At 38.0% G+C, this 24,362-nt stretch overlaps 1 protein-coding gene across 1 annotated transcript in view; it reads right to left on the bottom strand.

Annotated features, from left to right (window-relative positions):
- Positions 1–8,565: 8,565 nt before the first annotated feature.
- Positions 8,566–24,362, bottom strand: part of LOC118565414 (voltage-dependent P/Q-type calcium channel subunit alpha-1A-like) — a 106,502-nt gene continuing 90,705 nt past the window's right edge. Inside the window, exons 4-6 of the mRNA XM_036145849.1 lie at positions 10,810–10,915; positions 9,950–10,089; positions 8,566–8,713 (exon numbers count right to left, since the gene is read on the bottom strand). Of these exons, the coding sequence (XP_036001742.1) occupies positions 8,566–8,713; positions 9,950–10,089; positions 10,810–10,915 (394 nt within the window). The remainder of the gene's footprint in view (positions 8,714–9,949; positions 10,090–10,809; positions 10,916–24,362) is intronic.

Below are 24,362 nucleotides of genomic sequence, written 5' to 3' on the forward strand. Positions count from 1 at the left end.
CTCGCCCAATCACTGCTGGACTTGCGGGACCTCTCACGTGACCCCGCATGGACAAGTGGATACAAACAATGGATGGATGGAGGAAAAAGTATGAACAACTCCAATTTTTCTGTTCCGTTTCGTTCCGTGAGCTCTGGCCAGGTCAAGCTCCCATGTGCAATCATAGCAACAAGAGAAAGAACGTCAACAACCTAATTGTAATGGTGTAAATAGAATCTTTCACCACTATTTTCTTTTAATTTCACAGTAAATAAATGTTTTATTCAAACATCGGATGAAACCACTCTTTTTGCACCAAATAAGGAAGGATTTTGTCCATTTCAATATTTCATTTTAAACATGGCAATCTTCTCCGAATAGATTTGCATCTGCTTGTAAGACTCTAATCGCACATGTTTCTACTTGTGCTCCAAGGAATTTTTGGAGCGGAGCTAGACGGATGAACCGTGACGCGGTAGGCTTTGCTTTTCATGAACTCACACAGGTAGTCTGGACTGGAATGGACACATACAAGCGGAGGATGTGGAAATTACAGGGTTACAGATGATTAAGCAAAGACAATTTTTTATTGAAATTTTAGGTCTGATCTTAAAACAGCACTTTTAACTTTTTTTTTTAGCCACTAGGTGCTATACCTTAACTCAAGGTTTACTGCCCGAAAGGCCACTAGAACACAGCTGCACTGTCGCAAAATTAAACAGCCTCCCATCCATGTTTTGGAATGTGATTGCAGACCACTTTGGACCAGCAGAAAGAAGTCATTAAGTTACTTGTAAGATAAGGCAACATTTACCCCTATAGATTAACATCCTACTTGTAGAACAAAAAAATGTCTGATCAGGTAAGTGTCCCATCTGTTTTGTTTTGTTGTTACTCAGACTGCTGTAACTTAGAATGGGTCATTTGACCCAGAGCAGTGCTCATTCAGCAACGGAATCTGACCCTCTCAAATTACAGTAGGTGGGTTTTGAGAACGGCAGCCCACACAGAGGATCCATATTGCCATTCAAAATTTACACATTCCTGCTTTAATAAACCTCTTGATGTTATGTACTTTTTAAGGCATACCTGAAACGTTGAGCACTTGGCTGGGTGCTGCAACAGCTGAGGCAGACGCAGCATGTCTGTTAAAGCTCCTTAGATATACATACCAAACTAATTAATCGTTAATAGCAGTTCATAGTTATATTAATATTCGGAATAATAGAAAGTATTATATGTGCAGCCCCCCCCCCCATCTGTAATGTATATGAACATTATGATGATATTTGAGGTCATAATAATCATGTGTTTATTTTATGGTATGAGTAGAAATAATCATTTCTTTTCTAGTTCATATAAAAGCAACAGATGCATGTTACATGTTCATACTGTAAGAATCTCATAATGCCATAATATAGTATGTCCAAATACTCAAGAGTCAGAATTCAGTCTTTCAAAATATTTATTTTTTTACCATTAATGTTGAGGGGCGTGGTAATAGCAAATGCTTTTTACCTTAACACACCCAGCTGGCATAACATTATTTGTCTGTAGGTGTCTTTTTCTGTCTGTGACTATTTCTGTTGACAAGGTGTGTGTGGGTGAGCACAAAGCACCAAATGCTGGAAGCAGCCTTTTACGAAAATGTGTTGGTCTTTCAAAGTGGCATGCATTTTGTGATTTCTTGGAAGTGCCAGGGACTTTGCTCACCAGTATCATCGCACAAATCCCCTTTATAGGTAGGAGATTATATATCAAACTTACCAAATTAAATTTCCAACTAAGCTAATTCAAGTAAAAGCAAAAACTAAAATAAATATATATTAAAAAGTTAAATAAGGTGAAAATACCTTTGTGAACTATAAAATCCATCCAGCTACTTCTGCCCAATAATATCAAACACAGTTTCTTTTGGGCAAAGGCATATTAACAAATGCTTAAGTACGCTTCTAAAGCAAACAGTCATCTGCATAGGTGTGACTTTTAAGTCACACCTTAAAAAATACAACTACTAAACAAGTACCAAAACACTATTCAATGTGAAATTGCTATCAATGAAATACGCTACAGAATTTGGAACCTATATAAATTGCTGTCTACAGGATAAATATTAAGCTACACAGTTTGTTGATGAATAGATGTTAACATCAGATATCTTTTTAATTAGAACTTAGCAGATTCAGCGTCTTAAAGTTCTCTGATGCCAAGAGGAAAATATATTTGATGGTCTAATTAAGAGTTCATGAACAAAGAATGATTTTGAGGGGAAATAAGTTGGTGTGTCCAACCTGTGCTGCTGTTTCCCCTTCTATGACTTATTAATGCGTCTCTTTTAAAAAGGGAAAGTGAGCTCTTTGCTCTGAGTTTGGATTTCTGGATGGTCCCTGAGTTTGGATTTGGAACAAGTTAATTTGCTAAGTTGAAAGACACTGAATGCTGCTGAGCTCAGCAGAGACACACAGGGTAAACAAAACTCTTTGCAGAAAGTTTATCCAAAAGTTAGACGAAAGATGGAAAACAATTATTTATTGATACCGCAGCTCCAATCTGGCCAGGTCCCGGTGACTCTGTTGAGTTCAGATTCCCAACTTTCTTATTAAACATAACTACATGACAGGTCAGCCAATCAGAACCAGATTTTTAGGCAATGTGAGACTTGTGTGACATTATACTCTAAAATATTGACTAATTTTACAGAACAGAACCAGTTTCACATTCAACATTCCATAATGCACATTCAGTATTAAACTTCCCTTGAATTACAAGGATAAAATGCAATTAAGCGTCATGATCTTGGATTTTGTCTATTATGATTCAATTCAAAGTAGCAGCAGTTGGCTTTCATATAAAGTGAAGAATACACCAACAGTTTGAATTGTCAGAAAAAACATCATCATGAGAGACTCGCTCAATGTCTTGAGAAAGATGCTTTCTCTTGCCTGAAATAAGCATTCAATGATAAAAGGCATTTAAAGTGCGCAGGGAAGCAGAAAGTCTATGTAGAAGAAACGTTAAGTTCATGTTTTTTTTTTGTAATACTTACACTGACCTCATTCTCCTTCAAACTAATTCCAACCTACATTTCTTTTCATTACAGCCATTATGTAAATTATATGCTACACTTGGATGTTTTAACACGAAGCTATTAATGCACAGATGGAATGACACACTGCAAATTCATATCTTTGAATGCCATCAAGCATACCTACGGTACAATGCTTATCCAGCCTAACAATGTTAAAAAAACTGGGAGTTTGAATGCAGCAGATACCCTACAGTGCATTAAGTTGCAGGGTATAGGAGAATGTATGGCAGAGTCACAAGCCTGTAAATGACTGCAGAGCAATAATGATAATGGAAGTGATGGCAAAAGGACAACTTTCAGTGAGCACGTTTCTCCCTCTCCATCTCTCTGGCTCTGTGACCCTAATTCCCTTTACATATTGGACATATTTTTATTTATTTATTTTTTAATGATACCATGCCTGTTTGACCAGTTTAAATGGATGACTACTTCTTGACAGCCAATAAAAAAAGAGATAACAAACAGAAAAGTATAACTCCTGGTTGTTGGACGATGGAAGCTTTCCATCGTTAAAGTCTCTTGTGTTCATCTGTTCATTAAACCCGATGGCTTGGGACAATGCAGCTCAAAACAGCATTAATGAAGACCAGATGAAACAATCTGGGCTTGTGCTGACGCAATCTAAGGTATGATTTGCTCCTCCTGTGAGTCAGAGGTTCTGTTTCCACCTGTTCTGGGTTCTGATGTCATTCAGTGTCCCAGCCTGATGCAGTACTTGACGCAGGACCCCCACATCCCCACCCCACCCCCCTCCCCATAGTGTCAGATAAATTAGTTGATCTCATTCTTTTCACTATTATGCTGTTGTGCTTTGAATAGCATTACCATTGAACACCATTGAAGTCAAACATGTGTGGTCTTAAATGCTGCTATGATGACTTTCATTACAACCAAAGAGTATTTTAAACACGAGTTAAACGTAAATCATATTCTGTGATATGAACATATATCCCCTGTAAATGCATCTCTTCATTTGTGACTAAGCATTTTTTGCATGGACAAAAAGTTAAATGTATCCAAATATAAACTTTTATCATTTTTTGCAGCAAGTGATGTGATGCAGGGTAAATACTTACCATCACCTATGGGGTGTGGCAACTAATGTCATTACCAATGTCTTTATTTTTTTATTGCACTTTTAGAGTTAGGAAGTTTGCCCTGTGTCACTGTTTAGCCTCACAACCGATTGGATGGAAATCCTTAACAATCACAAACATGCCGAGCTCCATGTCCAGCAGTTTCATGGATCTCATACAGCAGAAGGAGATGCTAAACAGAATGGAAATTAACATGGTGCACATCTGCATCATTGGTATGTATTAATGCAAGACATACAAAATAAGCTGTAGATGATACAGGGACCCTAAACATGGGCTGCTTGTAACAGAAACTCCTACTGGTTGTGCAGGACGACTCAAGAAAAAAAGAAGAAGAAGAAGAAGACTCAAAATTGTGTTCTCAAAATCAACACTGCTGTTAGCAATTCTAAAATGCTTAAACAGCGATCTTAAATATGCTAAAAATATGATTCTATTGAAAAAAGGTGAGTAGGTTCACTGGATGGGTTCTTCTGGGTTTAAACGGTTTATCTCTTCTTCAAGAGTCGGAGGAGTTAAAGGTAAACTCAGCTTCATAAGCAGTACCTTTGCCTAGTCTTTCAGTGAGTTAAACAGTGACAATCAAACAGAAAATGGAAAGATTGTCATCGTTCAACTTGTCGATTCACTTTGCAAAGGTATTGCTTATAAGACTGAATTCACCTTTAACTCCTGAGAGGAACCCGTTCAGAGGACCTGCTCAAGACTTTATTTTAATAGAATCATACTTTTAGCATTTTTTTTCCGCCTAGATTTTTGAGATGCATCAGGACATGATTCTATTTGTTAAAATGTTTTTGTATTATTCTTATGAGTAGACAAAGGGTCAAACCTAGCAGCACCACGGGAAAATAATCGAATGGCTTTTTAGCACATTTAATTGCTTGTGCAGATTGTGATGCATACAAGTAATTTCCTTTATCTCTCTCAAGTTACATCTATTTAGCTAAGAAGCTTGTAAGGAATTTGCTGAAATAATTCAACAAACATTAAACTCTAGTGAACCTCGGCCAAATTCCTTCTTGAATAATAACATAGTTATTCTTCAATGATCTGCAGATGTTAAGAAAGACCAGCAGATCACTTTGCTGGCTTAGCTGACCAACAAACTTGACTTAGCCAAGTCCGTAATATGGGTTTATTTGCATGTAAAGGGGGTAACTGTATATCATATGGAGGACAGATTTTAATGCCAGGGGCAAGTGGACATGCTAGCCTTGTCTACTTACATCTGAACCAGTCACAACACATTTTGACACCAGATAAAAATTGTGGACACTAAAATCAATGAGTTTGAAGATGCTATTAATAGAGGGTCTTATTATACTGCTTTCAATTTGCTTTGGAAGTCGGAGGTCAATCTTGGAAGTACATACCATCTAAGTTGAGCACGTTCTATTTGCAAGTTGGAGAAACAAGCAGGATTTGTTGTGATGCCAAACAAGCAATAATGCAAGAAATATAAAAAAAAGTTATAGATCACAACAGGGATTATAATATTGAGCTGTCAGTCAAAGATACAGTACATGGCACTGATTTTAATGACTTTATTGACACTAACAGTGAAAGATTGTGTATTAAAACATGAAGGTATTGGAGACTCGGTATTACCGTATTTTTTGGACGTACTGTGAATTAACGTGTCTATGCTCATACATAAGGCACACCGCACTGGATTATAAGGTGCATTAAATAGTCTTCTCTAGTGTGTAGCATCACTGTTATCATTCCGCCCCTCCGCATACACATACCTGAGAGGGAGACGAACAAACTTTCCGTCTCTGCCTCGAAGACCGAGTAGTTGGACTACACTATCCTGTTTCTAACCAAAATAAACTTCACTGGTATATTGAATTACCTTCCTTGGTTTATTGTTGCTAGCACGTACTCTGGGCACGGATGCCTTACATGAATGAACTAGTTTATACATTACAGTCAGGCTGTCTTGTAGACTGCTCAGGGGTCCTGTTACGGGGCCAATCAGGTTGAGACTCAGCGCACCGTAATGCTCCAAATACCTATTGAACGGAGCAGCTTTGTTGCTAACTAAAGTCGTACTTAGACATTTTAACAGACTTTTTTAGCGCATTGTACCACATAAAATTGGTTAGTAGGCACAACAAGTATGGGAATCATACTTAAAACGCCCCGGATTATAAGGCACAGTGTAAATGTTTGAGAAAATTTAAGGATATCGGGTGCGTCATATAGTCCGAAAATCTTAAAATACATAAATTGATTTGGAGAACAGAGAATTAAACTATGACACTTCTCTGACTTTGCTAGTCATTTTTATAATTTCTGCAAATATAAATTAAAAGACACAAAGATATTTATGTTCCAAAGTATTGTTTTTGGATAGCAGGCATATTTTTTTTCCTGTGTAAATAGCTTAAAATTCACTTAAAATACACTTTATGGCTGAGAGATGACAGGTGCCTATTTTTGGACTATTTCTTGGTGAACACCAGTTGAAGAGTAGTAGGGACATCTTTTGTGTCCTTGTATTGATCGACTTGGCCAGACTCTACTGTAAATGATTAAATTTCATTGTGATGTCACTGCATGGCAAATAAAAATCAATGCGCTGACGTTCCTGAATACTAAATACTTCAGCCTCGTCTGCCTTTGTGTCTCTCCTGGTGCGTCCCCTCTGCTCTTATTCCATCCTCTCATTAATTCTTGTTCCCATCAAGTGTCTCTCTCACCAGCACCTTTGCCAAGAATGAAGTCAGCGCACGTGCGTGCGTACAGACAAGTGCAGACACTTCACAACACTGTCAGAAGCCTGCACAGTCACGACTCACACTGCACAAGCATGCATTCTTCTAGAAACCAAGAGAGAAGATATAAAAGTGAGAAAAAGAGAGACTGACACTATTAACACTAAAATCTGTAACTAGATTAAAAGTCTTAAGTCTTGGTATGAAGAAGGGCAGCGTACCCAAAGGATTACCAATTTAATGACGTTTTACACATGACCCTACATGTTCAAATCTATTTTTTTCTGTTTTTTTCACAGTATCCTCATAGACTGACCACAGTTCGTGATCCTTCTTTCATGTGATCTTTTTTAAACATCTAATTCAGAGAAAGGAGCTTTTGCTGAATGACCTAGACATGAATCATCTGTGCATTACTGCATGGTGGTGGGGGTAAAATCCCAAAAGCTGACTAAAGGCTATTGGATAAATTAAATGTAGCAACCACACCAGCCATTTCATCGTAAATGGCTGGTGCATCACATGCACAACTCAGGGTTGACCTAACCCACACGCAAAGGGAGAATTATGGCTTGATTTTGGCTCTACAAACACGAGAGCTTCTTTAGACTGCATTCACACCTTTTTTTTCCCCGCGAGTTATTCTACATGATTGAAAGCGGTGCTTTCTAATGTCAATGTAGCTTGCAGTCTAGACGCTGGACAGTAATCCTGTATGTACACTTAAATGACTAAAGAAAGAGATGGTGTGTGTGTGTGCTTCTGTGTGTTCATATCCACCATGAGGAACCAGCACTGTGTGTTATATAGGCTGCGCTGAGTGATTGATCATAGAGGGCTGAGGAAAGCAGGTTACTGCAGCGCTTACACACACATTCATTCCCTCTCTGCATTTTTCATTCCTCTCTCTCCCCTCCTCCTTTGTTCCATCTCCATCTTCGCCTTCCCTGCTCCTCCTCCACCCATCCCTCTTCCAAACCTCTCCCTCTTTCTCTTCCTCCATACATCACTCTCACTCTCCCTGTCCCCACAGCCATCACTCTCGTCCTTTTCTGCAGTCTCTAGCTTTGAACCGCTCTGTCCTCCTTACACTGTCTATAAGGGGGGGGAAAGGCAAATAAGCAAAATCTTGTATTTCCCCTCTCTTTCTATTTCTTTCTGTCCTGTTATGCAGAGCCCAGGGGAACGGAGAGACACTGTCACGTGGTTCCTTCCTCTACCTCCTCCTCGGTTTTCTCCCTTCCTCTGTTATTTAGCTGCAGTAGTACTCTACTGCTACTCTGGCAAGGGGCTTCATTTGGTCTCAGAGGGCTTCCTCTGCCTCTCTCTCTCCCACCATATCATCTAACATCTACTGTATCTAGCAATTCATCCATCCATCCATTCACCCATGGCGCTGGAAAAAGAGCTGAGTTTAGTTCAGCTGCCGTTTAGTGACGCCGGTCGCTTGTAAAAAAGGGGCTGCACCTAATTCTCGATGAAAGGTTGCTGTGTCTTGCAAAACTACTCTTACCTCTTGAACTTTTCAATCTGTTTTCATGTGACAAACACAAAATCAGATTATAGGGATACAAGCGATAGGCCGACAAAACAGTTGTCAGGTAGAAGGAAAATAATGTGATTTATTTCACACTGCAAAGTATGAGGTGCATCTGTATCTGTAAGGGGAAGCGGTGGCCTAGTGGTCAGAGAGCAGCGCGAGTGTGTCCTGGAGTGGCTGCATGGTTCTGGGTCTGAATCCCTCAGACTGCCACTCTGGGTCCCTGAGTAAGACCCATAGCCCCAGAATGCTATCCAGATGCCACACAGTGGCAGGACACTGCTCTCTACGAGATGGGTTAAACACAGAGGACAAATTTCATTGGAAGGTATGTTGCAATGACATAAAAAGACTAGCGGCTTCCAAGTGTGCATAAGAGCCCCCACATCTGATGCATGCTATCCAAGTTGGGAATAGGCAGGGCAGTGCTGATTCACGGCCATTAGAATGTATTTTGTCAAGGGGTGGTACTGCAATGCATTTCAAAAAGTCATTAGTACATTTATATATATATATACAATCTTCAACATTGGATAATTATTATTATTCAACCCCAGAATCAATACAGAGAACAAACTTTTGTTCCAATTACAACTACAAGTTGGGTGCCCCTACCAGCTCTGCAGATCTTGAGACTGAAACTTGGAGTTAGAATAAGTAGTAAAATTTTAAGTGATTACATCAGTTCAAATAGCGTCAGAACTGATACTATTGTCTTTTATTATCATCTTGATGGTCAGGATTTAAAGTGAACACTCAAAGAAGGTGGAAAAAGGTGGGGATGGAGGAACATTTTTCTTCCTCTCTGCCTGCCATTGCCATAACAACAAACGCGCCCCCCATTTTCTCGGAAAAGTGACATTTCACTTTGCCCTGGTTGCTGCTCCCTGCAGGGAGGCTCTGATCCAGCCTCTCCATGTATGTGTGTATGTGTGTTTGTGTCCTCATTAAAAGAGGATAGCGACTTAGGGGGGAGTGGCCCTGATCACACATGCACACCTTGTCAAACAAGACCTCTGCTGCGGCTGCATTAGTCGTTTGATGCCAGAGAAAGGAGGAAGTCATAGTACAGGAGGCACACACACAAAAAACACAAATTTGAAAGTTGAGATTAAATGTACAAACTGATCATATTTCATTATTTACATTCAACAATAATAGTATAATTTCTACAATAAGACACATTGGTCAATCAAATAAACCTGTCTGTGTTGTGCCTATTTTCCACTTGAGTCAACATTCAGCAATTACTTCTGTTTGTTATTTACAAATACAAACGGATACCCAAAAATTATATCTAACATCAACAAATAAAACTATTTAATGGTCAAAAAAATCTAATAAGAAATTTAGGAGATATTATTGTAAAGCCTTTTTGCATCAGATTGTTACAACAAAACTGCAATAAGCAAAACAAGTAGCCATGTTTCATTTTTAGAAACACTATGCACTATTTGAACAACAAAGAGATGACAGCAAGCCAAAAAGTCCAAGGTAGCGTGAATTGTCACTGTGCACTTACCCAGTGAGGACGACCACAAAGTCCATGACGTTCCAGCCGTTCCTTAGATAAGAGCCCTTATGTAACGCAAATCCCAAAGCCAAGATCTTGATTCCAGACTCAAAACAGAAGATGGCTATGAAGTAGGGCTCGGTCTCTTCCTACAGGACAGAAAGGTGAGAAGACAGAGAACAGAGGGGCAGAAAAAGGAGGATGTGAGAGAATAAAAAAGGAGGATAAAAGAATGTATGGGGTGTGAAGGTTGAGAGAAAGTGAGATTAGATGAAAACCAGGGTTAGTGGCAGGCAGACTTTGGGTCATGTTTTTGCATGCACATCGGTTTTGATCAGGACATTTAGGAAGAAATTATCAATATGGAATGTAAAATTGCTGCATTTTACAGAAAAGGGCTTTAACTTTGAGAATAATCCATAACTTCATAATAACATAATATTTTAACAATATAAGTAAAAAAAACAAAACAAAGTTTTACAAAGAAATCAGTGTTGCAAACAATGATTTGATGTATCGACTTGTAAAAAATGTTTGCAGTTGCAATCCTAACTATCATATGTATATGTTGTCATTGTTCTCTTTTGTATTAATTTCTGCTTTAGTGAATTTTTTTATTGTATCTGTGTCCGTTCTCCATTACATAGCTCTGTGTTTGCAAGCCTTTAATAATAATAATAATAATAATGATAATACATTTTATTTAGAAGCGCCTTTCAAAACACTCAAGGTCACTTTACAACTGAAGATAAAACAATAAAACAAAATCAATAAAAGTTAATATGACAGAGAATAAACAACCCCATAACTGCTCACAATGCACAAGGGGAGTGTATGAATTTCGCATGCGTGTGTCGAGGTTGTTTTACCAGTCTTTCGGACAAAGGCGTCTTGTCTCCATCAGGAAGGTGCTGTTCCAGAGCCAGGACAATGCAGTTTGCTATGATGGTGGTGAGGATCATCCATTCAAATGGAGTACAGCTGGAGTTAAGGATCACATTACCAGCAACAAAGGGACATGCAAAGACACCCTGCCTACATATGATTGCACCCTACATCTTTCACTCTGCAAACAAAATAAAAAACAAACGAGAAAAAAAACATACGCTCATTGTTCAACATGTGAAATTAGAGGCCTTACCCAACACTCTAAAATCCAAATTTTCTTGGTCGGTGAACACACCATATGTAAGCACTAAACGCAACACTCTTTGGTGTGGAAATTGTTACTATAGTGAAAAACACACCAAAACAGCTATTTCAAATATCAGGAAAATGTTTAAATATGGAGTTAGAGGGAACACATAGAAATCGGCAGTTCATTCCAGCTGTGAGAGAACAACCCTTAAAGGAGCCCAAAGAAGGGCTGAAATCGGTCCAGCGATGTTGATCTACTTTATCTTTTGAAGCTTTCATGCTCTCTCAGTCATGGATCATTCTGAATATTGAAACATCGGCAGTCTGATGGCAACCCCAGATAAGATAAAGTAAAACGCAAATGTAAGATGCAAAGACAGTTTAAATTTTAATCTCTATGATGAAAGTTAGTTCTCAGAATAACATCATCTTTAACTGCTCACAATGGGAAGATGATAAACATAATTATTAGAACCTGTTTGGATATCATAGATACTGAATTTTATAAAAGACACCAGAATGAACTAAAATCAACGTCAGCAGGTGAAAACTTTCTAAAATCTGAGATAGGAATTAGGCTTTTTATTATCAATCATATACGGTACATAGACATCTGATCTCACTTGTGTATTGTCTAAGTTTAATAATCACTAAACAGTTTATATACAGTTTTCCCTATGATGGTATGTGCAGAAGACCTGGTTGTTTAAAATATATTTTGTAATCTTGTATGATTTTTTATCGCTTTTTTTGCTATTGTCGTTCTATGATTATCAGTGCTTTATGGTTATCCATCCATCTATCTATCCCAGTCCATCTCATTGAAGATCTACATTTTTGGCCCTAAGGCCTCATCAACAGTGCATCGGCTGAGTCCTGAATCTGACTTGTGGCCTTATTCTTGTAGGACGTGTGATCCCAAACCTGAGTTTGTAATCGACTTGATTTCATCTGAGGACCAAGGCTTCAACTTTGATCTACCCGTTCTAATCAAAACTGATCAAACCACTCCATTATCTGTCAAATGTCATTGAATGCAAATAAGTCATCTTAAAAAAGCAGTCATTACAAAAATCTGACCAAACTGAAAAGCCTTTACGCCTTGGATGTACCAAATAATTTATTGAAACGGTAAACAGATTTTGATATCTCACTGTTAAACTATTTTTTTTTTAAAACGAGTGTATATCAGTGGAATGACCATGAAACAGAAGGTCTTTTAAAGCCAATCTAGATTTTTCCTTCAGCAGTTTTTATAGATAAAAGGAAAATCTACTGAAAATGGTCAACTAGTTTATGACACCTGTAAACAAGAATCAGAATCCTTAAACACACAAATACATCAATTCAGAGAGGTCAGACTGATGAAACAAATAGCTTTCCACAGTGTTCCATTCAGTCAAGTGTGCATCAGTGTATTGTGTTGTATATGTGTGTGTGTGTGTGTGTGTGTGTGTGTTATGAATGTGTGTGTGTCCATGCCTGAATAATGGCTGCTGGAGGGCCTAAGATGACTGGATACATCCAGACAGATCAAGCATGTGCCTAATTGTCCAGTCATTATCCTGTTAGTCTGGATGCGTGTGTCTGTCTCCTTGCATGTTTGTCTGCCTATTTGCGGCAGGAGTACGTGTCTATTGTCGTGTTTACCAGATGCAACGTTGACACAGACACTATGGCCGGAGGACGGCCTGAGCGGGAGTTTGTGTATATGTGTGGGAGCGAGCGAAGGAATAAGAGGCTGGTTGACGTGAGAGGATGAGACAGGTTGGTCAGGGGAGTGCACACTAACAAGACAAGGCTGAAGTGCATGGCACATGGTGGCTGGCAAAAGCAATGTACACACCTGTGCATGTAGGAAGCACAGCGGCGAGAGCTAAAATATGCTCATACACACACACACACACACACACACACACACACACACACACACACACACACACACACACACACACACACACACACACACACACACAGAGTAAAACCATCGCAAATTACTCCAGGCTTTGGGTTTGTTTGAATGCTTGGGGTATCTGCAGTAACTTGCTAAAGCATTCATGCCAATTGAACTTTTCTAACAATAAGCAAATTGCGCACTGCATTTTCACATGCGCGGGTCATACCTGTTGAAACATTTTGGCTGCCAAACAAACCCAGCCGTCACTGTAATTTGTGTGGAGTGCAGGTAGCGGATGTGAGCATAAGGCTCACAGGCTTTGGTTTTAAGCCTTAATAAATGTGCCGTACAGTGACCGGTGCACTTTGTGCCATGTTCAATTGCTCTGATATGGACTTTATAGGCTTGAACGGTGGAGGGGAAAAAAAAAACAAAAAAAAAACACGTAAGACGGAAAGAAAAAATGCAATTGTAAGCCTCCGTTCACTCTTCAGAATGTTCCGACAGAAAAGAATGATCAAGACGATGGAGTAAAATTGTAAAATATTTTTTGCACACAAAACCAAGGAGGCTGTCAGACTGAGTGCTGCTGCCCTGTAGGCAATAGCCGACAGAGGAAGAAAGTAGAGAGGCAGAAATTTTATGTTGCTCATTGTCACTTTAAAAAAAAATATTCGCCCAGGAATAACAGAGAAAAGATGATAAATATAGTAGATGAATGCTCTGTGTCTAAATTAGCAGCGCCATACGCCGTCATATCACTTCACTCATGTCAATGTGGCCAAAACAACACTTTATTCAGGGTAATTGTGTTTTGTTGGCACAGTGTTCAGGGTAACGTATTATAAAGGGAGCGGATTACAGACATATAATAAGTGTTACAGTAATTCATTATATTGCTTTAAAAATTATGACAATATATTCCTCTTTATCATCGCAACATGCACTGTGCAAAAGCATTTCATCATGGACTGATGTATGGACTATCAGTACATATCCCTGTGCCTTGGGGCAGGCCAAAATCTGAAACTTGCTTATTTTGTCACATTACAGCCATAGACTTTGGTGTAACTTCTTTGATAGACCAGCACATAATCAACACAGATGAAATGCATATGAATATCAAACATACAGTTTGGCATTACATTCTCAATATGATTTATAGCTGGACTATGACTGATATGTACACATGAACAAACTTTAAACAAAACCAGACACTAATCGTCTGCCTCGATATGTTTGTCCTGCTGGAAGGTAAACCTCCATCTTAGAATTGGTTGGACAAAGTACTCAGTTTCAGTAATTGAGACAAAGTATAGATTCTACTCGTAAAATAATACATAAAGTAGTTCTGTCAAATTATTACTTATCTTACACTACTAGAGTATTTGCTTTCAAAAATAGTTATTGTAACTAACCCTAAAATCAACTTTCTTTCTGATAAACTGCTACTTTACTTTACTTTTTTACATTCCTATGTGAACTTGTTTAGTTGTTTGATATTTTGTCTTAAAACCGTCTTTGCACTGCCCTCTTAAGGTTCAGTGACGGCTATTGCAGTTGTATTTTCCTATTGGTTCAAATGGCACAAGCTCTCCTCACCACCACCTAGGCATAAAAGCTTTTTGGTCAGTAATTTCAAGTATTTCTTATGGTTTTCTTCAAACCTATTTTTTCTTTTTGCCACCCTTTTAAAAAGGCCAGGTTTGTGGAGGACACAACTAATGATTGTCCTGTCAATAGATTATCCCATTGGAGCAGTAGATCTCTGCAGCTTCTCCAGAGTTAGCATAGGCCTATACTGGCTGCTTCTTTAATTAATGCTCTCCTTTCAGTTTTGTTAGACGGCCATATCTTGGTAGGTTTCCAATTGTGAGATGCACTCTACCTTTTTCAAAAGACAGACAGAACAGTGCAATATAAGAGCATTAAAGATTACTTTATTAGTTTATAATTTAACCCTACTTTAAATTTCTCAGATTTTTCCCTAATGTACACGTTCCTTGATCTTGATACTGTTTGTGCTGTAATGTTCTCTAACAAACCTCTCATACCTGCAATGAAAAGCGGTGTTTTGAGTGAGTGTAAATTTCACACATGTGGACTCTATTTACTAATTGGGAGACTCCTGAAAGTCATTATAGGCAGTGGATTTTAAGTGAAACCTGCTAAATAACCCTTTATACTGGCTTAGCACCAGCTGCTTCTATTTCTGGCTTTTGCACCTATAATCTGCTACTCTGTCCGCACAAACTCTTAGCTTGACCAGAGGAAAGAATTGCCTTCACTAGGTTCTGAGGCAGGCTAGTAATAGTAGGCCTCAACAACCAATCAAATTATTGCGAGTGTCAAGTTTTAAACTCCTATGTTAGCCTCACTTTTAATATGCATAATTTAGGGAGAAAAGTAATAAAAACATTTACCATTAACATTAGTAAGAAGTCAGATAAGCTCAGGAATGACCTTTTAGCAATTTTTGTATATTGGTAGGCCAATAAAGCTACCTTTTTTAATTATAAATGCTATTTCTGACCCAATTCTTTAACATTGCAGGTCTTTTATTACCGTTCTTTTTTAATCAAGATCTGTTTTATAATAATAATAATAATAATAACAATCATCCCTATCGTCATTGCAACAAGGGTCTCACTAAGGGACCCAGAGTGGCAGTCTGTGGAAGTTGAACCGAGAACCTTCAGGACACAAGCGCAATCCTCTAACCACTACGACACCACTCCCCAGGTTAATAATCTTGATTAAAACACACACACACGTCTCCATTTTGACTGTAAGAGTCGGACAATAGGAGCCCACATTTTTGTAAAAGAGGACAGTGTAACTTACCCTTTCCATATGTAATGTATTTACAAGTTTATTAAGCCAGAGTTTTATCGGGGGAGTATCTCTTTTTTACAATGAATAAGAAGTTTATTTGCAATAATAATGCGATAGGATATAAAACATCGATTTACACTGTTCAACACCACAGTTTCATTAGAGGTGCATAAAATAATTGTTAAGGGATCAGGATTCAGCTTTACATGAATTTGAGATATCAAATCAAAGGTCTCACACCAGTATTTTTGAACTTTGGCACAAAAAACAAATGATGGCTTAAAGCGTCTTCAGCTAGGGAGCATTTCACACAGAAGGGAGCTATTTCAGAGTAGATTTTATGCAGTCTTTTCCTATAAAATGTAAATGATGTAGAATTTGGAATTGAATCAAAGGGTGTCATGCATTATTAGAACATTTGTGGATATTGTCCAGACCTTTGTTCCATTGAGCATCCGTGATTGTGGTAGCAATTTCCTCTCCCCTTTTATATTTGATATAGGATGAGTCTACCAAATTTATTGACATAAGAAATAACTCCCTGGTAATTTATTTGTCACTTGTATCTGGTTAAAAGAAGCAAATACACCGTTTTCATATAAATCACCAACTGTACAGAGTTCTTGCTGTCTCCAAATTTCATATGTAGTGTCTGAAGTAGATGGTTTAAAGGCCTAAAGACAAAGACTTCAATTTGAAATGTGATTTGATCTGCTTGAAAATACATATGGTACTATGTATCACTACATTGCAAATATATAAAGATTTATCGATGGGCAGGAGAGATAACAGTATGCTGTAGCTCCTATACAGTAAAGATGACATGCGTCCTGATGTAGTTGCACCCACGTAGGGTGTTCACCAATGTCATATATCCGGGAAGGACCCAAAAATGTAATTTTGTCTAATATGGCAAGAAGTGTTATTTCTGGCTGGGTGATATATAATAAAACATCATCCGCATAAAAGGACATTTTTATTTGTAGTTTTATTTGTGTCATAAATGAAAATAGTTGGATTTCGAAGCATTCAAAAACATCACATGGAGTTTAAAACAGCATTAATAAATTAGGCTGGTGATATTAGGAATTTTGCATGTAGGAGTAATGCGATTAATATGATTTGTGTTGTTAAATATTATGATTTGTCTGTCTAAACTACCATCATTTACAAAAAAGAATTTGAATACAACAGAGGATTGAATATTTGCTGAAAAAGATGTTCTTAGTGCAATAATGATGGTACTTAGCTGGGTATGGTTATGGAGCCTACAGTGTTTTTTTAAGAAGTATTAAAGAACTGGCACCAGTCTAGTGGAAAGAGCTTAATTTCTGGAGCAGAGAAGTGAACTTTTTTTTGCCATCAGATGAGGGCCTTTCTATGATCACAGATGCGATCACTATGTTTACAGTTTTGAAGTAAGATTTTATTTTAGTTCACTTTCTGTAATTTAGACCAACTAGAGTTGCTCTCTCAAGCCCGGTGTGAAAGTGAATTTCTAAACATCAAGTTGCAGCTAAAGATGGATAGAAAGAAAATGATCTGCTGGTGGCTAGAATATGGGCTCTGACCCATAATCATCTGTTCAAAAACTCAAAAATCCAATCAAGTGGAACCAGGTTACGCTGACAACACTCTGTTGCAACAGAGTCTTCTTCATTCAACACTGTTGAATAAAGAAGACAACATTAGCTACTTTCTTAACCATACAGATGTTTAAAAGCAAATTCAGACAAAACACAGATTTAAAAGGGAACTGTATCCAGACAAGCTGTATTTCAGGCTGTGAGAAAGCAAGAGAAACAAGGCAAGATTTTCACCACTTAACAAAAAGATTGAATGGAGTACAGCAAAGATGCTCCAGTTTACGTTTTCAAGCATATGACTTCTGTCTTTAAGGGAAAATTTTGGATTTAGAAATCCTGGCAGCTTGCTGTTCTGCTTGTCTGTTTTTTCCCCCCACAATCTGAGAGTTGGAATCAAACTCCATGTTTGTACCAACAAAGTTGGCAATTAAAGTTGATTTTGATTTTGACTCCTTTTGGAAATCTCCAAATTAAGGTAAGAATCTAAATTCTCTACGATATACACATATATAAACTACTTTTTTAGCTTTAGCATTCAATGATGCTGAAGGTAAAAAATGTCAATTCCACAATGTTTTTTTTAACTTGTTTTAATATAGTAAAATCCTGTTTTACAGGAACTGATCCCTTACACACCCTTGTGCATTGCCTCTGCTCCTGATGTAAATAATTAATGACTGCTCACTGCAGGAAGTTTAGAAAAAATATTTTCAATGCTTTTTTATATCTACAGTACTTATATCATAGTTCTTAAATATAAATCAGTATCAGCTAAAATCCTCAGAAAACTGAGATCATCTCTACTTACAATTCTATTTATAAATATGTTGGCTCTGTTAATACACCATCTGGCACTTAGAGATCCCGTTCAAAATGGGGTATATAACTCATCATTTTATCACTGTATATGAATATAGCTATATGAATCAAATTACCGTTGTTTGACCTTATGTATTAGATTAAATATTGAGAAATACAACAATTTTCCGTTGATACCTGCCTGCTCACAATGGGCAGGGATAGATTAAGACATTTATATATTTTCATTTTTTGAAAGGGGAGGAAGATATAGCGCCTTACCCCAAGCCAGTTTAAAGCCTATTTTCCAGGGCAAACACTTTATTTTTTGTATAAATAATAGCCACAATGCTTTTGTGGACTAGCAGATCCTTAGCCAGAACAGAGGATAAAAAAAACCTATTTACTGTTGTGTGTTTGGTTCTATTTAGCTCTAAATTTATTTTCCCCTTATTTTCTGCAAGATTTGTCTTTCAGAGTGGATGTAGCATATGAATGACAATTTGAGTAGAGGCAATGTTTAACATGTTGGTTGCACTTAAATTATAATCTTTATGACACAAATATATTTTATTGCAACTTATCTAATCAGGTTCTCTTTTAAATTTAAAACATATTTCAATCTGCCATGATTTTTTAAAACCCTTCTGCAGGCCACTTTCTATGCCTGTAAAGATGTATCTGTAAGAGGACATGTCTGCCACAACATTTATTATTCAGCAGACACACACTCTGCTAGCCTAACAACCTGCTGAAAGCAAGAGGTAGCAGTCCTGTGTGAGAGGATGTATCACTTATTTGCCCCTATTTCTTCACATTCCTCTGTTACTTTTGAAATAGCTGTTAATTATTATTTCTTCTCTGTTAAGCATTTTCACCCTTTCCAGCAGTGTTCTTCTCATGTTGGCTTATTAAATAAAATAATATTGTTCAGAATATAAACAAAAAAAATCCTTTTTTGTTTTCCCTGGTGATCCATGAGGATTTTTATTTGTTTACTTTATTATTAGACCGCTCCCCATCCATAACATCACCGTTTCTTTTGAGAAGAAGACTGGAAATGAAAGTTTGAATCTAACAGAATTAAAAAGCAGAATTTTTTGGCAACTGTATTATTGGTGAGCACTGCAGAAAAAAAAATGTGTCTGAGTTCCTCTCTTGTTAATTAAAATAGCCCCCAAATGGCCAAAAACAGGCCCTGCTCTGCCAAATTCTCTCTCTCTCTCTCTCTCTCTCTCTCAGCCTGAATGAACTGAATGAACACACACACACACACACACACACACACATTTGTTTTAGGCATATACTGAGGACCCCATCTTGACTTACATTAAGTTTCAACCCCTAACCCTAACCTTTCTAAGGCCCAACCCTGATCTTAACACTTAACCCACCCTAAATCTAATTGACAATTTAGTAATTTTTTTCTCTTCTCTCTTCCTCTCCGTGTCCCTGCTTGCTTCTATCAGTCTTTTTTGGAGCCTCTTTTTACATATCTTCCATATCTTATGGATCTGGTCAGCTGGACTCTCAACGCAATTGATCAAATTTTCTCAACGAGAAAACTGGGTGAAGAAGAACCACTGTGCCCGACAGGACATGTGCAGTTGGACACACGGTGCGTGGAGGATCATGTGTCTGTCAATTTTGTCAGTCGAGGATGTTAAAAATCTGTTTAAAATTGGATTTATGATAACAGGATTTCTGCCTTTTGGAGCTGGCGGTTACCTGGAGTATCAAGAAATTGTGAAAACGTCGGCAGCTGTTCTGGCCCATGTCAAGGCTGTCTGAAGTATGTGAGGGATATGTCCGTTAACAGCACTCAGACTAAAATGCTGTGTAAGCAGAACTGCAGGCCAGCTGCGCTTTCTAAACTTGCTGGCAGGATGAGGATGATCTCAGAGAAAGCAGGGAGCTGCACCCTGGCAGAATGACCACAATTGTGGATGTTTTGGAATCGCTATTGAGAGGTACCAGTGAGACTTTTAGGCAGACAAAAAAACAAGAGTCTGCCAGCCCAAAGCAAATGTTATCATCCAAACTGGCTCCTCTGCAATCTTAATTTATCTTGGATATTATTTAAACAAGACGCCCTTTGACATCTGTGACCTTGAAACAGAGCGCACTGAACTGCATGTTAATGTTCCATCACTATCAAAGACTAATGGCTGCATGTGCTACCTGGGACAGTTCACAGACAAACACACACACATGCACACACACACACACTTGATTATACTAAAACACAGAGACATATACAGCCTCTACTATGTTCTCTTTCCTTACTCTGCTGCTTTATGTTTTAGCTGTAGTGTCAGAAAGGTCCGATAAGAGACCTCAAGCTTTAGCTTTCTTAGAATTTTTAGTGATGAAGCTTAAGACTTTCAGTGGACAGGGACTATGCTTTTGCTGAAGGACACTGTGATAATGTGTATTCCCGGAAAGAGACATAAAGACCCATTTGGATTTTACACTACTACACTTTGCACTTTATCAACACACAAATAACTGAGGTTGCCATGGATGCCAGGTACTTTGACCTGAAAGCGAAACGTATACTATCACTTACTGTCAATTTTAATCATAATTATCTGACAACTTGGAGACTCTCATTAATTCAAATTCCAAATGTTTGCTGACCATTTAATATCAAATAAGTATTAAAAGAAATGTTTCTGGTCATGAAGCAGCAGAACACTGTGAATTCCACTCCATTGTATTCTGAACAACAATGCTTGAAAAGCAACACACATTTCAGAGATATCACAGGACTTGATCTTCTACAAACTCCTCTTAATTTCCTCAAATTTAGACCCATATAAAAAGAATAGAAGAGAATAGTAATCTGTCTGGTTGTTCCTGTTTGTCTTTGCGCTGACTGACTGCTCTATTTTTTGCCTCAGAACATCACAAGTTAAAGTTTTGGTTTTCACTTCACCACATTGCCTCCTTTGGATATAAACTTGTTATTTTGTTCTGGTTTAGAATAGCAATAACACCAATTTTTTTTTTTTTTTTTTTACAAGTTCTTCCTAAAACAAGTCTGCATCTCTGCACACTTTGTTCTCTCTGCACGCTTCCAAGACTGCAGCAGTGATTGCAAAAGTTTCTGGGTGACAGTGTCAACATCAAGTTATCTTGCTACATGCAGTATTATGGTTGTCAAGCGGCAGGTTTATTTTGAAGTTAAGAGACTGAAAACAGATTCAATTGATTATAATTCAAGAGTGTTCCTATTCCAAAAAAATCATTTTGCTATTTTTTACACTGTAGTTTGGTTTATCTGAACAAATGTTGCATTTGACAGGAACGCCACAGTTTTCTATTCACATATTACAGCTCCTGTCAACCAGCAGCGTTAAAAGAGTGTGCACTAAATCCATTCATGATGATCATGAACACTTTGCCTGTTTAAAATTCCTCCTCTGTCCACGTCTATATGAAAACCCACCACAAAGGCACCTACAACGATTTAAATTCCTCCTCCTAAGTGTTCCTGTGAAAAATGTCCTGTGCGTATGTGAGGTGTGTGCGCGCGTGAGTTCACCCAAGTGTGTATGTTTTCAGCTGATGAGGCATTTTGGCGTGGCGCTGAGGCTGTGCTTTAGGGGAGCCTGATGAAGGGGAGATTTTAAATCACACCAAATGAAGCTTTATCAAATAAATGAAACTGTGTGGCAACCGACTCAGCAAGAGTCAGAATCTCTCTCTCTCTGTCTCTCTCTGTCTCTCTCTCTACATGTGTTGTGAATTGGCGCTATATAAATAAGATTGAATTGAAATTTGTCAGCAAGAACTAGAGCTGCATAACAGATCGAATTGCAAGACTGAAAATGAATGTGTACAATATCGTTGTTAACAATTAAGCTCTGCATGATGGCAATTCTATATTTGCTCAGTTGCCTGGACTGTCCCTGGCTTTTCACTGGCTTTGATGCCCACACCTGATTTAGATTTTAGTGACTGGAATATTATGGTTCCCCGAGAGTGGTGGGGGCATTGTGAGAAAAGAGAGAGAAATATTAGCAAAACATGGGTGAATCATAACAATATCCATTAAAAATATTGAACAATGTAGCTATTAAATGCAGAAATATCACGCATTGTATAAAGGTCTTGGGTATGAACACATAAAAAAAACTGTCCTTAAAAACGTCTTTGCCAGGCATTGGTTCCTGGTATCAAAGTATGCCAAGGTTAAAACCAGTAACCGTTTCAAAACAGCAACTATTTTAGATCATGCCTTTTTTTACTGCTAGAAGACCTTTTAATGAGATGACAGAGAGCGCACAGAAGAAACCAGATATTTCTTTGACTGTATGGAGCATAGGCTTAAGCAGTGCTACCCCTCCCCCACTCGTTGATGCACACTGCTGTTTAGCTGTCTGAAAGATGGCTGCTACACTTTTCCCTTGCAACGTAGACAAATTAAGATACCTGGGAAAATATTTACCAATAACATAAACAGTCATGGTAAGGAAAGTGAAGGAGAACCCCACCACCCCCACTGCTGCAGAGTTATAAGTAATGCTGTTTAAGAACCGCAGCTGGCAAAATACAAGTAGCATGTCTGCCAGGCAGCCCACTGCAGGTTTGCTACTATAGCTGATGCCAAACTAATAAACTAGCCCGTTGCACATGTGTTACTTTATTAAGATGTGAACAACAAAATTAAATAAGATCCTGCTCAATGAGCCCGTTTACATAAAAACTAATACAGCAGTTAGCAAGTGTTTATAAGCCTGTGTATAAAAATATCTATAGAAAAAAAGTGACAGAAAACATAACTGTAATAATCAATATCTTATAATATTTTACTAGTAGTAGGAATATTGTTGTTTTTCTGTTTTAAATTAAGGATGTTTGATCCCTAAAAAATTTTAATTTGCATTTTAATACCCAGAAATCTGTTTCAAGGATATTATATTGAGAGAATATGAAACTGGCAAATATCTTTTCATCACTTAGTTTAACAATAAGGAATAAGGATGTGGATTTTCCAGAAATCTGCAAGACTCAGGCCTCGTCCCCATGGAGATAAACATGATAAATGTTCTTAAACGATTAAAACAAAATGTGCGTCCACACAAGAAGACACAACACGGCTAAATAATGCTGCAGTAGGTATGCCGGGCCCATTGGTGGTGCTGTGACGTTGCCAAAGAAACATGCAAGAAAACACCGGGCATGCGCAGACAACTCATGTGAATTAAACACAGCAACATGGCAGGGAATCAGACACAAACATTTACAAATGTTCAACATCATCTTTATGTGGGTTGGCAGGGGACACGCCGTGTAGGGCAGGTTCGTTAGAAAGGAAGAGTGTGAGGACGCTACCATGAGCCATATAAAAGCCAATATTTGCCTCAACATGAACGCAACGCCAGACAGCATCATCTTTGTTGCAGCATCATTTAAGAAAGGATGTGGCTCGCATGTACACACGGAAACACAAAACGGGCGCTTCATCCACTGTGGGACCTGGTTTCAAAGATTATAGTTTACGGTCTCCATAAACGCTGGGTCCATGTGGACTCACAGCCTAAACGACAAAATACCTTCGCAGATACAACCAAATGTCATCTTCGTGTGGACGGGGCATCACATAATTTCTCAAATATATTAAGACTTATCATTTAAGTTTGTGAAACCTATGGAAGATATTCACAATAAAATCGGACCAAAAACAACAGCAATAGAAACAACAAAAAAGTACAAAATTGTCTGTTTCCTGCTTGGATAAAAAAAAAATGGGTTCAGGACAGCATTTATGCAAGAACCGCCACTGCCGGAAATAATGTCAAGCCTTTTGTATGATAAAAAGGCAATTCTAACTCCTTGCTACTTCAACGAAAGTTACCAAAGACCTCATAGAACCAATGTTTGGGAATTTTAGAGGATTCCTCACAGAAATAATTATTAAGATCAACAAAATGAAGAAATCCACAGCGAGAGAGTCCGTGCATAAACTGAGAACAGTGATTAACTGGCAAGACCCCAGAATAACAACTTCAGTGCTTTTGGCAACCTTATGCCATTTCATTATTTTTTGCTTTGCTTGAATGTTTCATTTTTATCCCTTAGACTGCAGTAAAAGCTGCAGTTTTATCCTAAAGCTTTGTGTTGACCTGTTCCGCCTCTTTTTCTTTCAAACCATGCCTATAGT

This window comes from Fundulus heteroclitus, chromosome 13 (genome assembly GCF_011125445.2).
Source record: "Fundulus heteroclitus isolate FHET01 chromosome 13, MU-UCD_Fhet_4.1, whole genome shotgun sequence".
NCBI classification, from domain to species: domain Eukaryota; kingdom Metazoa; phylum Chordata; class Actinopteri; order Cyprinodontiformes; family Fundulidae; genus Fundulus; species Fundulus heteroclitus.